Source organism: Saimiri boliviensis, chromosome 7 (assembly GCF_048565385.1).
Source record: "Saimiri boliviensis isolate mSaiBol1 chromosome 7, mSaiBol1.pri, whole genome shotgun sequence".
In the NCBI taxonomy this organism is placed as follows: Eukaryota; Metazoa; Chordata; class Mammalia; order Primates; family Cebidae; genus Saimiri; species Saimiri boliviensis.
The window spans coordinates 67085231-67097143 of NC_133455.1; the positions used below are offsets into that span (position 1 = coordinate 67085231).

The 11913-nt window shown below is 58.6% G+C and overlaps 1 protein-coding gene across 1 annotated transcript; it reads left to right on the forward strand.

The window, feature by feature from the left end:
- The first annotated feature begins 2316 nt into the window (after nt 1–2316).
- Nucleotides 2317–10977, forward strand: TAMALIN (trafficking regulator and scaffold protein tamalin). The gene is made up of 8 exons (XM_039472415.2): nt 2317–2715; nt 4705–4754; nt 6680–6734; nt 6840–6942; nt 8824–8917; nt 9002–9068; nt 9265–9331; nt 9775–10977. The coding sequence occupies exons 1-8, from the start codon at nt 2470–2472 to the stop codon at nt 10278–10280; spliced, it is 1188 nt and encodes a 395-aa protein (XP_039328349.1). The 5' UTR covers nt 2317–2469; the 3' UTR covers nt 10281–10977.
- The last annotated feature ends 936 nt before the right edge of the window (nt 10978–11913 follow it).

The following is an 11913-nucleotide window of genomic DNA, read 5'->3' on the forward strand; positions in this document are numbered from 1 at the left end:
CAAAGGGCTTGACAAAAATTGGTTTCCTGGGTCCACCCTTACTGTGGGGGTTCTCTAGGGCTTTCTCCCTGGCAGAAGGAGGAAACAAGGTGTGAATTTCAGACCTCTGGTGGTGGTCACTCGCTTGGAGGCCTGGAGGTGGGCTGCCCTGCATAAACTGAGTGGAAGTCGGCCTCCACGTCAGCTGAAGGAAGAATGGCTCCACGGGCTGTTAGACACAGGAGCTGTGCCACACCTGTGGCATCCACTTCTCCAGGTTTTGGGCAAGGAGATGTGTCCATTAGGTAACGCTCTGTGATAGCTGGGGAATGGGGGGCTCCTTCACAGAGGAGGTTGTGCAGGATGTCCTTTTGCCAGGTCCCTTCGGGGATAAGCAATGGAATGAATGGAATATATATCATTGCCTCTCCACTTTGCGCCTCCCCCACCCACCCCCGACAGATGCCGTCTGTCAGGAGCAGGCAACAGACGGTTCCGGGGTCCATCTGTGCTAATGCTTCACAATAGAGTCCCATGTTTCCCCACCGACACCCCCTCGGCCCCTCAGCTGATGGCCACTTGGTGGTGCTAAGGCGGGAGGTGGGAGGAGGGAGAAGGCACTAAGAGAGCTACCTCTTAGCTCCCGGCAGTCCTCAATCCACCCCGGCCCCCCACCCAACAAGCATCCTGCCATCTGGACTTGTGCAATCACTGAGGGGTGGAAAAGCACCCTCTTCCACCCACACCTCTGGTAAGGGATGGAGCCCAGAGGACTGGGGGTGGGGAGGAGAACACAGAGTCAAGGAGACTAGAGAAGAAAGAAGACTAAGTCAGGTACGAGAACGGAGACAGGCAGGAGGCAGAAAGCCTTTCCTGCCTTCACAGGTAGGTGGACATGGCCATTGCCCCTCTGTGCTCCCTATGCCACGTGTCTAACACAGCACACATGCAAGGTACCACTCCCTACCAGGCCAAGAGCCTCTGTAACCCCAGTGCCCAGCCAGTACCTGGCACAGTGCAGGGCTCGAACGTTGGACAGCATCACAGACTGGTTAGACTACCGGCTCTGGAACCAGGCTGTCTGGCTTTGTATTTCAGCTCTGCCGCTGAGTGACTCAGGGCAAGTTACTTACCTTCTCTGGGCCTCAGTTTCTCCACCTGTAAGGGAGGATAATGGTGCTTACTTCATAGGGATGTTAGCAGACCATGTGAGTTAATGCATGTATGTAAAAGGACACACAGAACAGTGTGCATAGCACATGGTAAGTGCTCAATAAATGTTAACTGTGAAGGCATAACAGATTTGGGAGACCTGGGGGAGGAGGGGACAGACAGGGGCACCGCATTGCCGCCTCTGCTTCTTGGCCAATGGGTGCTGGGACATGGAGTCCCCAGCTTGTGCTGCTGACGCCCTGTGGTGGCTAGCCGCTCTTTAGACACCAGACGCTGCCTTCCACTTCCTCCTCTCACTTCTTATTCGGGCACCACTGACGACAGAGACTTCGGCTGGGCCATTCCCGCCTCTCCAACCGCTTGGCAGCCATGGTAACAGCCTGGGGGATGGTCCCTAAGATGGGGTCAGAGAACAGCTGAGTATGGACATCCCCCTAGCCCAGAACTCCCACTCAGCCTAGGCTCATCCCAGTCTCCTGAGTCAAGTCCATAGCAAGCATCTGTCTGCTGGGAAGCGGGATCAGGGCCCGGTATCAGGAGCCGAGGAAAGGTGTATACACGGCAGGGACCACTCCAGCCCCGCGGAGGGGACAGTCCAGAATTAAGCCTACTGCTTTCAGAGTTTCCACCGCTTCCCCTTCTCCTAGACCTGGGTAAAGGAGCGAGAGGGGGCAGCCTCTTTCAGCTCTTCTGGGGCAGCTGTGTCAAGGGAAAATCCTGGGCCCTTTCACTCTCTGGGGGCTTCTGCGCAGCCAGTTCAGGGAGTTTCCTCTCTCCTCGGTCGGGTCTCCACCCCTACTGCGCAGCCCCGCTGCCTCTCCCTGATCTAGACTCTCCTGCAGCCCCCTGGATCTCCTTGACTCTCCCCACCTCCCCAGGCTTCTTACTGTGACCTCTAATCATGCCCCCTTCCATGAATCGCCAGAGCTATTCGATCCCCAAATTTCAAACCTTGCGCAGTGTCCCTTCACAGACCCCTCCAGGTATCACGTAGCCCCGAGCCCCGCCCCGGTGCCTCGTCCCGCCCCCTCGCATCCGCGCCTCGGTTTCCCCCACCGAGCGCCCAGCTCCCGTGGGTTCCCGGGCCGTCGAGCGCCGTGGGCGGGGCTCCAGGGCTGCGGCGCCCCGGCGGGTGGGCCCTGCGCGCTGGGGGCGAGGCCACCCGAGGCCGCTCCCCGTCCGCCCCCAACCCCGCCCCGCTCTCGGAACCTATATAGGGAGGCGACCCGCCGCCCGCCCAGCTGGCATCCCAGAGCCGCCGCCAGCCCCGCCGAGCGGAGCCAGTCCCGTCTCCGAGGGGCGCCCGGCGCCGGAGCCATGACCCTCCGCCGACTCAGGAAGCTGCAGCAGAAGGAGGAGGCGGCGGCCGCCCCGGACCCCGCCGCCCGGGCTCCCGACTCGGAAGTCGCGCCCACCGCTCCGGCCCGGACCCCGGGACCCCCTGCCGCAGCCGCCACCCCTGGGCCCCCAGCGGATGAGCTCTACGCGGCCCTGGAGGACTGCCACCCTGCCGAGCTGTACCGCGCGCTCGCTGTGTCCGGGGGCACCCTGCCCCGCCGAAAGGTGCGTCCCCCGCCCGCCCTCTGGACCTGCTCAGCCCCACTCCGTCCCCCCGCGGGCCTGCTGACCCCGCAGTGCCCTCTGCTCGGCGTCCGCGGAGTCCTCCACCTTCTTCCCCGGCCCACTGTCCCCCTCGGCTCCCCGCAGCCCCCGCTGCTCCCAAGGCCGTGGCCCTCGCCTGCACACCGCGCCCAGGCTCCGTGGCTCTCAACTCCGCGCCCCAAGCACGCCGCCCCATAGCGCCCCCTCTCTCCCTCCTAGACTCCCCCCAGCATCCCCCTTCCACTCGCTTCCTCTGGCTTTCTGTCCCCCATGTCCCGCCTCCCGGTGGCCAGGTGTCCTGGGTCTCCAGGACCCCCTCGCCTGAGCTCCTCCTTCAGTCTGGGGCGGCGACAATCCCTGACAAGTTGAAGGTCCCGGAGAGGGGCCTGGGTGGGAGAAGTGGGCCGGTGGCTGCGCCGCGTGCGTTATGCTGAGGAAGTGCGTGGGGCGCCGCTGACTCCGGAGAGCACACCCTTCCGAGGGGACTCCCCGATTCCTGGGCTCGGGGCCTGCCGTCTGGCCCCACGTCTGACGTGCGAGGTGTGAGGGCCACGGCTCCCTGGACTTCTGCCGGAACCGGACACAGTGGGAGGGGTCGCAGGGCGCCCGCGGGGCAGGAAGGATGCGGGCCGCGCCCACCTCTTGAGTCTCCCCTCCGCCAGCCTCTTCCTCTGGCCCCAGGGGACCTGAGGCTCCAAACGGACACAAGACCAGGTTAAGGAGAGGGGCCTGGTGGCCTTTCCTCACCCAGTCGCCCTCCTTTGCCCCTGACCCCCAGCTAGCCCCCACACAATGAACAGCTTGTTGAAAATTTGCATTTTATGAAAATCATGTTGAAAGACAAAGGGGTCTCTCTGTGCTGCCCAGTCCTTCCTCCCTGGCCATTTGGGAATTGTCCCCACCCCTGAGGCCAATCTGGTTCTGGCCTTTCTCTTCCTTGCCTTGGGCAACTTGAGGGGAGGGTTAGCAAAGGCACAGACCAGGAAGACCCTGGGCCACACAGACTAGGAAGACCCTGGGCCACACAGGCACCAAGGAAAAGGGCCGCTCTGGGTCTGGACTTCCTGCAAGGACCAAAAAGTTAGGGAGGGCGAGAGACTGGCTTATCAAGGACCCTGAAGAGACAGGAACCTCTTTATCTCTCATCCTTCTCCTCCGAAAGGACTCCCAACTCCCTCATTAAGTATAGTGAGAGTTACTGACAAATTTGATATCTAAGATGTTTTGTCCCAGAAATCACAAAATATATGGCAATGGAGAGAGACCCAGGTGTATCTGGCACAGCTGGTCACCTGCGGCTGAGATCCACTGCTGGTCCCTTAAACAGCCTGTACCTGAGGAGACCTGTCACCTCTGTTCCCACATTCTGGCTGGGATTGCCAGCCCTTCAGGTCAGGGTCCCTGACCCCAGCCCTCCCAAGCCACGATCTGTAGCTGAGAATTAGATGGAGAGACCCAACTGGGAGAAGGTCCTCAGAGTACCTTGATAGGTGAGCTCAGGGAACCCCTGTCCTCTGAATCCCACCAGGGGAGAGCCCCTGCCCCAGCTTTGGGAGTCTGGATGGCCTGAACCTCTACACATATGGGCCCTAGGGGTGGAGACCATTCTAGAATGATGATCTCCCCATCCGCTGCCAGTGTAGAAACCAGCAAGGGCTTAGAGGTTCATGGATCTGGAACTCGGGAGGATGGTTGTGTCCCTGCAGTCCCAGGTGTGAAGGTAAGGCCTGCAGAGAAAGCTGAGGAGTGGTACCAGTAGTGGCACTTGGCAGATAGTTCCACCAGCATCCCTGAAGGTTCGGATGTGGAGTTGGGAAGGGGGAGACAGGAAGTGGGTCGCTGTGTCCAGAGCTGGAGCCCAGGTGTGAGATCTCCCTGGATAGAGGTCTCAGCATCTGCTCAAGGACAGCCCCGCCTCACCTGCTCCTTTCTGACCATCTTCCCTCCCAGGGCTCAGGATTCCGCTGGAAGAATCTCAGCCAGAGTCCTGAACAGCAGCGGTGAGTCACCAGCACCCAGCCCCTGCCATGGTCCAAAGGGGTGAGGTGCTGGGTTGGGGGGTGCCAGGACAGCATCTCAGCCTAGTCATTCTCCTATCCTTTAAGCATGGCTCCCCCGCTGGGAGTGAGGGGCAGGTGGGGGTGTGGGCTGTGTGAATCGGGTGGCAGAGAAAGGAGGTGGGGACTTTTGAGTCATTAGGTGCTCTTCAACCCACCCCCAGTCCCTGCCAGTTTACCCCTCCCTGGGGAGAGCTGGATGAACTGGGTGTGGGAGGTGGGAGGGGGTGTAGGCAAAGTCTGTGGGGAATGTCCTAACCGAGGCATCCGGGGCTCCCCAATCCCTCCCTGCCTCAGCAAACCCCATGGGCCCAGACCTTAGCCAGGCTGTGTCCAGCTGCTTGGGGCTGGCTACCCCTGCCTCCAGAATGTCAGTCCTATTCTGGTCCCAGCCTGTGGCAGCCCTCTCCGGAGGGATCTGAGTGTGGGCCGAAGTAGGTGCTGACTCCAGAGCATGGGACCCCACAGTTTCCCTTATCTACTCATGTCCCATCCCCGATTTGGGCTTTACTTTCAGCAAACTGTGGCCTGCTGGCCAGATTGGCCTGTTTGGCCCTTGAGCTGGTAATTTTTAAAGAGTTATAAAAATAGGCCGGGCGCGGTGGCTCGAGCCTGTAATCCCAGCACTTTGGGAGGCCGAGGCGGGTGGATCACGAGGTCAAGAGATCGAGACCATCCTGGTCAACATGGTGAAACCCCATCTCTACTAAAAAATCCAAAAAAATTAGCTGGGCACAGTGGCACGTGCCTGTCATCCCAGCTACTCAGGAGGCTGAGGCAGGAGAATTGCCTGAACCCGGGAGGCGGAGGTTGCGGTGAGCCGAGATCGCGCCATTGCACTCCAGCCTGGGTAACAAGCGAAACTCCGTCTCAAAAAAAAAAAAAACAAAAACAAAAGAGTTATAAAAATAAAAACAAAGAACGATATATGACACAGGTCGTAAGGGGCCTACAAAGAAAGCCTAAAATATTTACCATCTGGCCCTTCACAGAAAAAGTTTGCTGACCCTTCCAGAAAACCCTAGAACATTGGGGTAGCTATCCTGCTTCCTGCCCCAATAGCACGCAGAGTGGAAAGCGCTGCTGTTCAGAGCGAGAGGGGCTCGGGTTGGAGTGGGGAGGTGCTGCTCAACATTTGGGGAGTAACTGGGTCAAGCTGGGAGCGGAGGAGCCTGGTCTCCAGGGCCTTTCCGAGGCTGAGCTACTTGAAGGGGACTTTGGAGGTTGCTTTAACTCTGCCTCTGGCTGGGTGGGAAGGAAGGGGGTGGGAGTGGGCAGAGGAAACTCTGGGCTCTCCCAGCAGGCGAGGATCTGGAGCGGCTCCAGACCATTGTGTCCAGCGGGCAGGCCTTCAGTGCGGGAAGGGGCGGCCTTGAGGCTCCCCTCCCCCAGCCCCCACATCTGGTGGGCTGGCCCCAGCGCAGCTGGGAGGAGCAGCTGTGGTCTTGCTGCGCCTCGTGACTGGCCTCTGGGGGTGGGGCCTGTCCTCTCTCCCCAAAGCTGTGGAGCCGAGGAGGCTCCAGGCTGTGACTGAATCTGGGGCCTCAGCTCAATAAGTGGTACTGTGGGGCTCACTGGAAAGCTGGGATGTGGCTGAAAAACTCAGTGGGCCCACCCCTCAGGGGACCAGCCCTTCTCTGTGCTTCCCTCCCACCACTAGAGGCTGGATTGGTTCTCTGTGGCTCCATGAGGCTGATTTCAGCTGGGTATGGGAAAGACATTCCTATACTCTGTGATGAGACTGAGCCGTCGCTTGAGTGAGTCCTGCTGGAATATTCCAGACCAGCCGCCAGTACCCAGGGAGACCCAGGCTCCGGGACTGCTACACCTTTTAATCCTGATAGACTTGACGGCTGTGTCTCTTGCAGGAAAGTGCTGACGCTGGAGAAGGAGGATAACCAGACCTTTGGCTTTGAGATCCAGGTGGAAGAAACTGCACATGGGGGCGGAGTGGGGGGTAGACGGCCAGCCTGAGGGGTGAATGGACTTGCCCCAACCCTGGGCTGAGGGTCCCCTTGTCCATTACAGACTTATGGACTTCACCATCGGGAGGAGCAGCGCGTGGAAATGGTGACTTTTGTCTGCCGGGTTCATGAGTCTAGCCCTGCCCAGCTGGCTGGGCTCACACCAGGTGGGGCCTGGGCCCAGGTCAGGGGGTCTGGGAAGGGGATAGGACCTTACTCCCAAGCAGAGGGGTGAGAAATCTCTCCTGAAACCTATTCCTCTTCCTCCTCCTTCTTTGACAAGCCAGAAAGAATGGCTAGAACGTGGGCTTTGGATCTAGGCAAATTTGCCATGTACTGTGTGGTCTTGCATAGTCCCATCTACAAAATGGGGATAATAATGCATCCAAACATCACAGTGCAGCAGGGGGATTCCCTGGGAACAGAGCCAGGGCCTAGTTAGTGGTGGATGCTGCTGCTGCTCTGATTCCTCCCAGCAACCTGGCAGTCAGCACGGGCAGGAGCCGGGGAGGAAGCAACAATCCATTAGCTCTGCTTGATATTGGAAAGCAGGCCAGTCCTGCCCCCAGATAGGCCCAGCACTGAGGAACCGATGTTACTCCCTTTAAAAAAATTAAAAACATTTTTTTTAAGAGACAGGGCCTCACTCTGTCACCAAGGCTGGAGTGCAGTGGCATGATCATGACTCAAGATAACCTTGAACTCCTGTGCTCAAGCGATCCTCCTCCTGCCTCTGCCTCCCAAAGCAGTATGGTACTTCCTCTAACAAGGAAATTAGGTCTCATTAGGAGACCCTGGATTGAGCAGATCTAGAGTCCCCAGGTTCCAGGAAGGGCGGCCTGAAACTACATGAATCAATCCCTGCTCTACCATCTTTGCCCCTAAGCCTCTACCCCCCTCCCACTTACCAGCCGCCCTTGCTAGCTCTCTTATTCCATTTTCTGTTACTGTAACAGAATACCTGAGATTGGGTGATTATAAAGAAAAGAGGTTTATTTAGCTCATAGTTCTGGAGGCTGGGAAGTTCAAGACTGGGAGGTCGCATTGGGTGAGGGCCTCATGCTGCGTTCTGACATGATGGATGGCAGCTCGTGGCAGGCGCGCCTGCATAGCTACATGTGAAAGAGACAAAACACCAGTGATCTTGCTTTATAGCCACCCACTCTCCAGGTTAACTAAACCAGTACTGCCAGAGCAAGAACTCACTCCCCAAAACAGCATGAATCCCTTCATGAGGGCGGATCCTTCATGGCCCAAATGCCTCTTGAAGGAAGGTCCTACCATCTCTCAACACTGTTACATTGGGGATGAAGCCTCAACCTTGAGTTTTGGGGGCAAACCATATTTAAACCATAGCAGTAGCCAAGCGGTATACTGCAACTTCACAAGGCAGTTTCACATCCACCCTCCCACCTTGTCATCCCTGAAGCAGCTGCAGCAGGGATCCATACCCTTTTTACGGATGGGAAAGGGGCCCTCAGAGACGGGGCACCTGGGCCTGAGGTCGGGAGGCTCTGCAGTGTGCGGGGTAGCAGAAGCTCAGGGCCAGGCATTCCCTGTGCTTCCCTCTCACCATCAGAAGCTGGATTGATTCTCTGTGGCTCCATGAGGCTCTGCCATGCCTGGGACCAGGGTCAGTTCCTAGCAAGGTGCTGCCCACCTGCCCCTCCCTGAATTTTGACTGGGTCTCACGGCCAGCATGGACTGGACAGAAATAACCAACTCTGAGGACAGCCCAGCGTCCTGGGTGGGCTTAACTTTGGGACAGAACTTCTCGAGGGTGGAGCGAGGATGCTGGGTGTGTGAAGTCCCTGTCCTTTGGCTGGGGATCACTACAGGCCCAGAAGAATGGCTGTGGTTCTATATGTTTGGATCAGGTATGAGAGATGTTAGAGAAGGGCCACCTAGAACCATAAGAAGTTGGAGGAGGGAGTTCAGGAGTATTCCTTGGAGTTACTACCTGCCCTCTCCCCTTTCTGGCTAAGGTAGGAGGCTGGAATTCTAGCATGCCCCCTGGAGCAAATTTAACCCCTATGTCCGCCTGGCAGGGGACACCATTGCCAGCGTCAATGGCCTGAACGTGGAAGGCATCCGGCATCGAGAGATTGTGGACATCATTAAAGCATCAGGCAACATTCTCAGGTATGTCTGGGAGGACTCCTGAGCTCAGCCTCTTGGTATTTCCTCAGCCTGTGGCTCACTCGACCTTTGATTCCCCATTCCCAGATTGGAAACTCTGTACGGAACTTCAATTCGGAAGGCGGAACTGGAGGCTCGTCTGCAGTACCTGAAGGTAGCGGAATGAGCGCAGATAACGTCTAACCTCCACCCTCCTCTTCCCAAGCGCCTACCCTGCGGGGTGGTCATTTGTATCCGAATCTCCTTTAACCGAAGGTTTCTTCTGTCTACTCCCTGATCCCTTATCTGTACCTATGTCCTGCTGGTTTCCTGCTAGTTCGTGACAGTGGGGTGGTGATTGTCTCTTGCAGCAAACCCTGTATGAGAAGTGGGGAGAGTACAGGTCCCTAATGGTGCAGGAGCAGCGGCTGGTGCATGGTGAGTAGGTCTGCGCTTCCTCCTCGGAACTGGTGGGCTCTAGTAAAGAAAGGTTTACCTCTAAAGTCAAGCAAGGTTTGTTGAGCTACTACTTTGGATACTGCCGTACCCACGTTTCTGGTTATTCTCACACTAGCCCTCTGCAGGTAAGTAACCGATAGTGTCATCTTCACGTCACAGAGGGGAACACCAGGGCTCAAAGAGTCTGTGTCAATTCTTTCCGAGGGTCTTGTGTGCTAAGCGACGCCCATAAGGATCTGAGTGATCATTCCTGATTTGCGGGTGAGGGAAGTAGGGGCTCAGGTCTGTGCCTGGCCAGGGCCACTCAGAGGGTCAGCAGGACGGAGTGGGGATGCCGCATCTATGCCCTCCAAGCCTTTGCGGAGGACAGCACCGCCCAGGCCTGACCCGCCCCCCACCGCCTCCCCCCCGTCTCCGCGCAGGCCTGGTGGTGAAGGACCCCAGCATCTACGACACGCTGGAGTCGGTGCGCTCCTGCCTGTATGGCGCGGGCCTGCTCCCGGGCTCGCTGCCCTTCGGGCCTCTGCTCGCCGTGCCCGGGCGTCCCCGCGGAGGCGCCCGGCGGACCAGGGGCGACGCCGACGACGCCGTCTACCACACGTGCTTCTTCGGGGACTCCGAGCCGCCGGTGCTGCCGCCTCCGCCGCCCCCGTCCCGCGCCCTGGGCCCGGGCCCCGCCGATCCCCCTGCTGTGGGTCCGGGCCCCGGGGCGCGGGCCGCGCTGAGCCGCAGCGCCAGTGTGCGGTGCGCGGGCCCCTGCGGGGGCGGAGGCGGGGGCGCGCCAGGCGCGCTCTGGACTGAGGCCCGCGAGCAGGCCCTGTGCGGCCCCGGCCTGCGCAAAACCAAGTACCGCAGCTTCCGCCGGCGGCTGCTCAAGTTCATCCCCGGACTCAACCGCTCCCTGGAGGAGGAGGAGAGCCAGCTGTAGGGGCGGGGGCGGGCAGGGAGGTATTTATTTATTTATTCGCAACAGCCAGCGCTGAAAGAGGGGGAGGTCGGGCCAAGAGGACCCCAGGAGCCCAGAGCAGCGGGAGAGGGTCCTTGCGAGCCCCGCCCCTCCTGGTCTGTTGCTGGCTGGTGTCTGCTGAGGGAGTGGGGTGCCCAGGCCCTTCCCTTCTCTTTCGCTAAGCCACAGTGGGAGCTGGGGCAGGGGGAGACCCAGACAACTGGGGGCCAAAGATGGGGGTGCTCGCCTACAGTCTCATCTGTAGTGCCTTGTGGGGTATCCTGGAACACCCTCCCAGCAGGGGGTGGGAACCCTGTCCCACGAAGCCCTCTCCTCAGCTTTACTTCCTCCCCCGCCCTTAGCCTTGGGGAGAAATGGCCCATGGTGGGCTGACCCCCCCCCCCCCCGCCGTCCACACACACAGTTCCCTGACCCAGTGGGCCCCCAGGGGCATCAGGTGCTGGGCCTCCTGCGTCCTGGCCTCGACCCCTAAGGGCTTGGCCCCTCCCAGGGGCTTGTAACTAAGTTGGGTCCTGCCGGGCAGGGGGTCTGTGTTCTGTGCCCCTTGGGGGACAGGTACCGAAAGTTCAGGTGGGGTGGGGACAGCACAGACTGTTCCACCGTTCTGCATATTGTTGCTTCTGAACCACAAACTGTATAAAATGGATGGTTTTTTGCATCTGTGTCAGTGTGGTGACTGCCTGAGGGGGAGGATTGGGGTGGGACAAGCTCTGACTCCACCATCCCAACCACCCACCCCCAACACAAACGCACATGTTATTTTATTGCAGCCTGAAGCCAGGGAAATAGTCTGGGAGATTTAAATTTACATGTACAGGCCTGAGCTGGAGGCCCCACACTTCAGAACTTGAGCCTCCCTCCCCAAATACCCACAGCAGGTGGTGGCCAAGGCTTGCCTCAAGTACTTAACCATCCCTATAGAAATACATGAGCTTGGCATGCCTTTCTTCCCAGTCTCTGAGATCTGCCTTGAGGGACACAAGCCAGATCTGCAGGGACCTGAGCCATTATCCACCTGGCCTGTGATGGGCCCCATCACAGATTACTCTGATGTTGTAGAACTCTTCCGCGGTTTCCAATACTCCCAGGATGAGTTTTTTGTTGTTGGTTTTTGAGATGGGAGTCTCCCCCGGTCACGCAGGCTGGAGTGCAGTGGCTCAATCTTGGCTCATTGCAACCTCTGTCTCCTGGGTTCAAGCAATTCTCCTGCCTCAGCCTCCCAAGTAGCTGGGACTACCAGGTGCATACCACCACACCCAGCTAATTTTTGTATTTTTAGTAGAGACAGGGTTTCACCACGTTGGCCAGGATGGTCTCGATCTCCTGACTTCATGCTCCACCTGCCTAGGCCTCCCAAAGTGCTGGGATTACAGGTGTGAACCACCGCGCCAGGCCTAATTGTTGTATTTTTAGTAGAGACAGGGTTTCACCATGTTGGCCAAACTGGTCTCAAACTCCTGACCTCACATGATCTGCCCCCCTTGGCCTCCCAAAGTGTTGAGATCACATGCTTGACTCACCACGCCTGCCTCCCAGGATGAGATTCTGACCCTTGCCGGCCTCTGTTTCTCACTCCCTGCTTTGACTGCTGCTG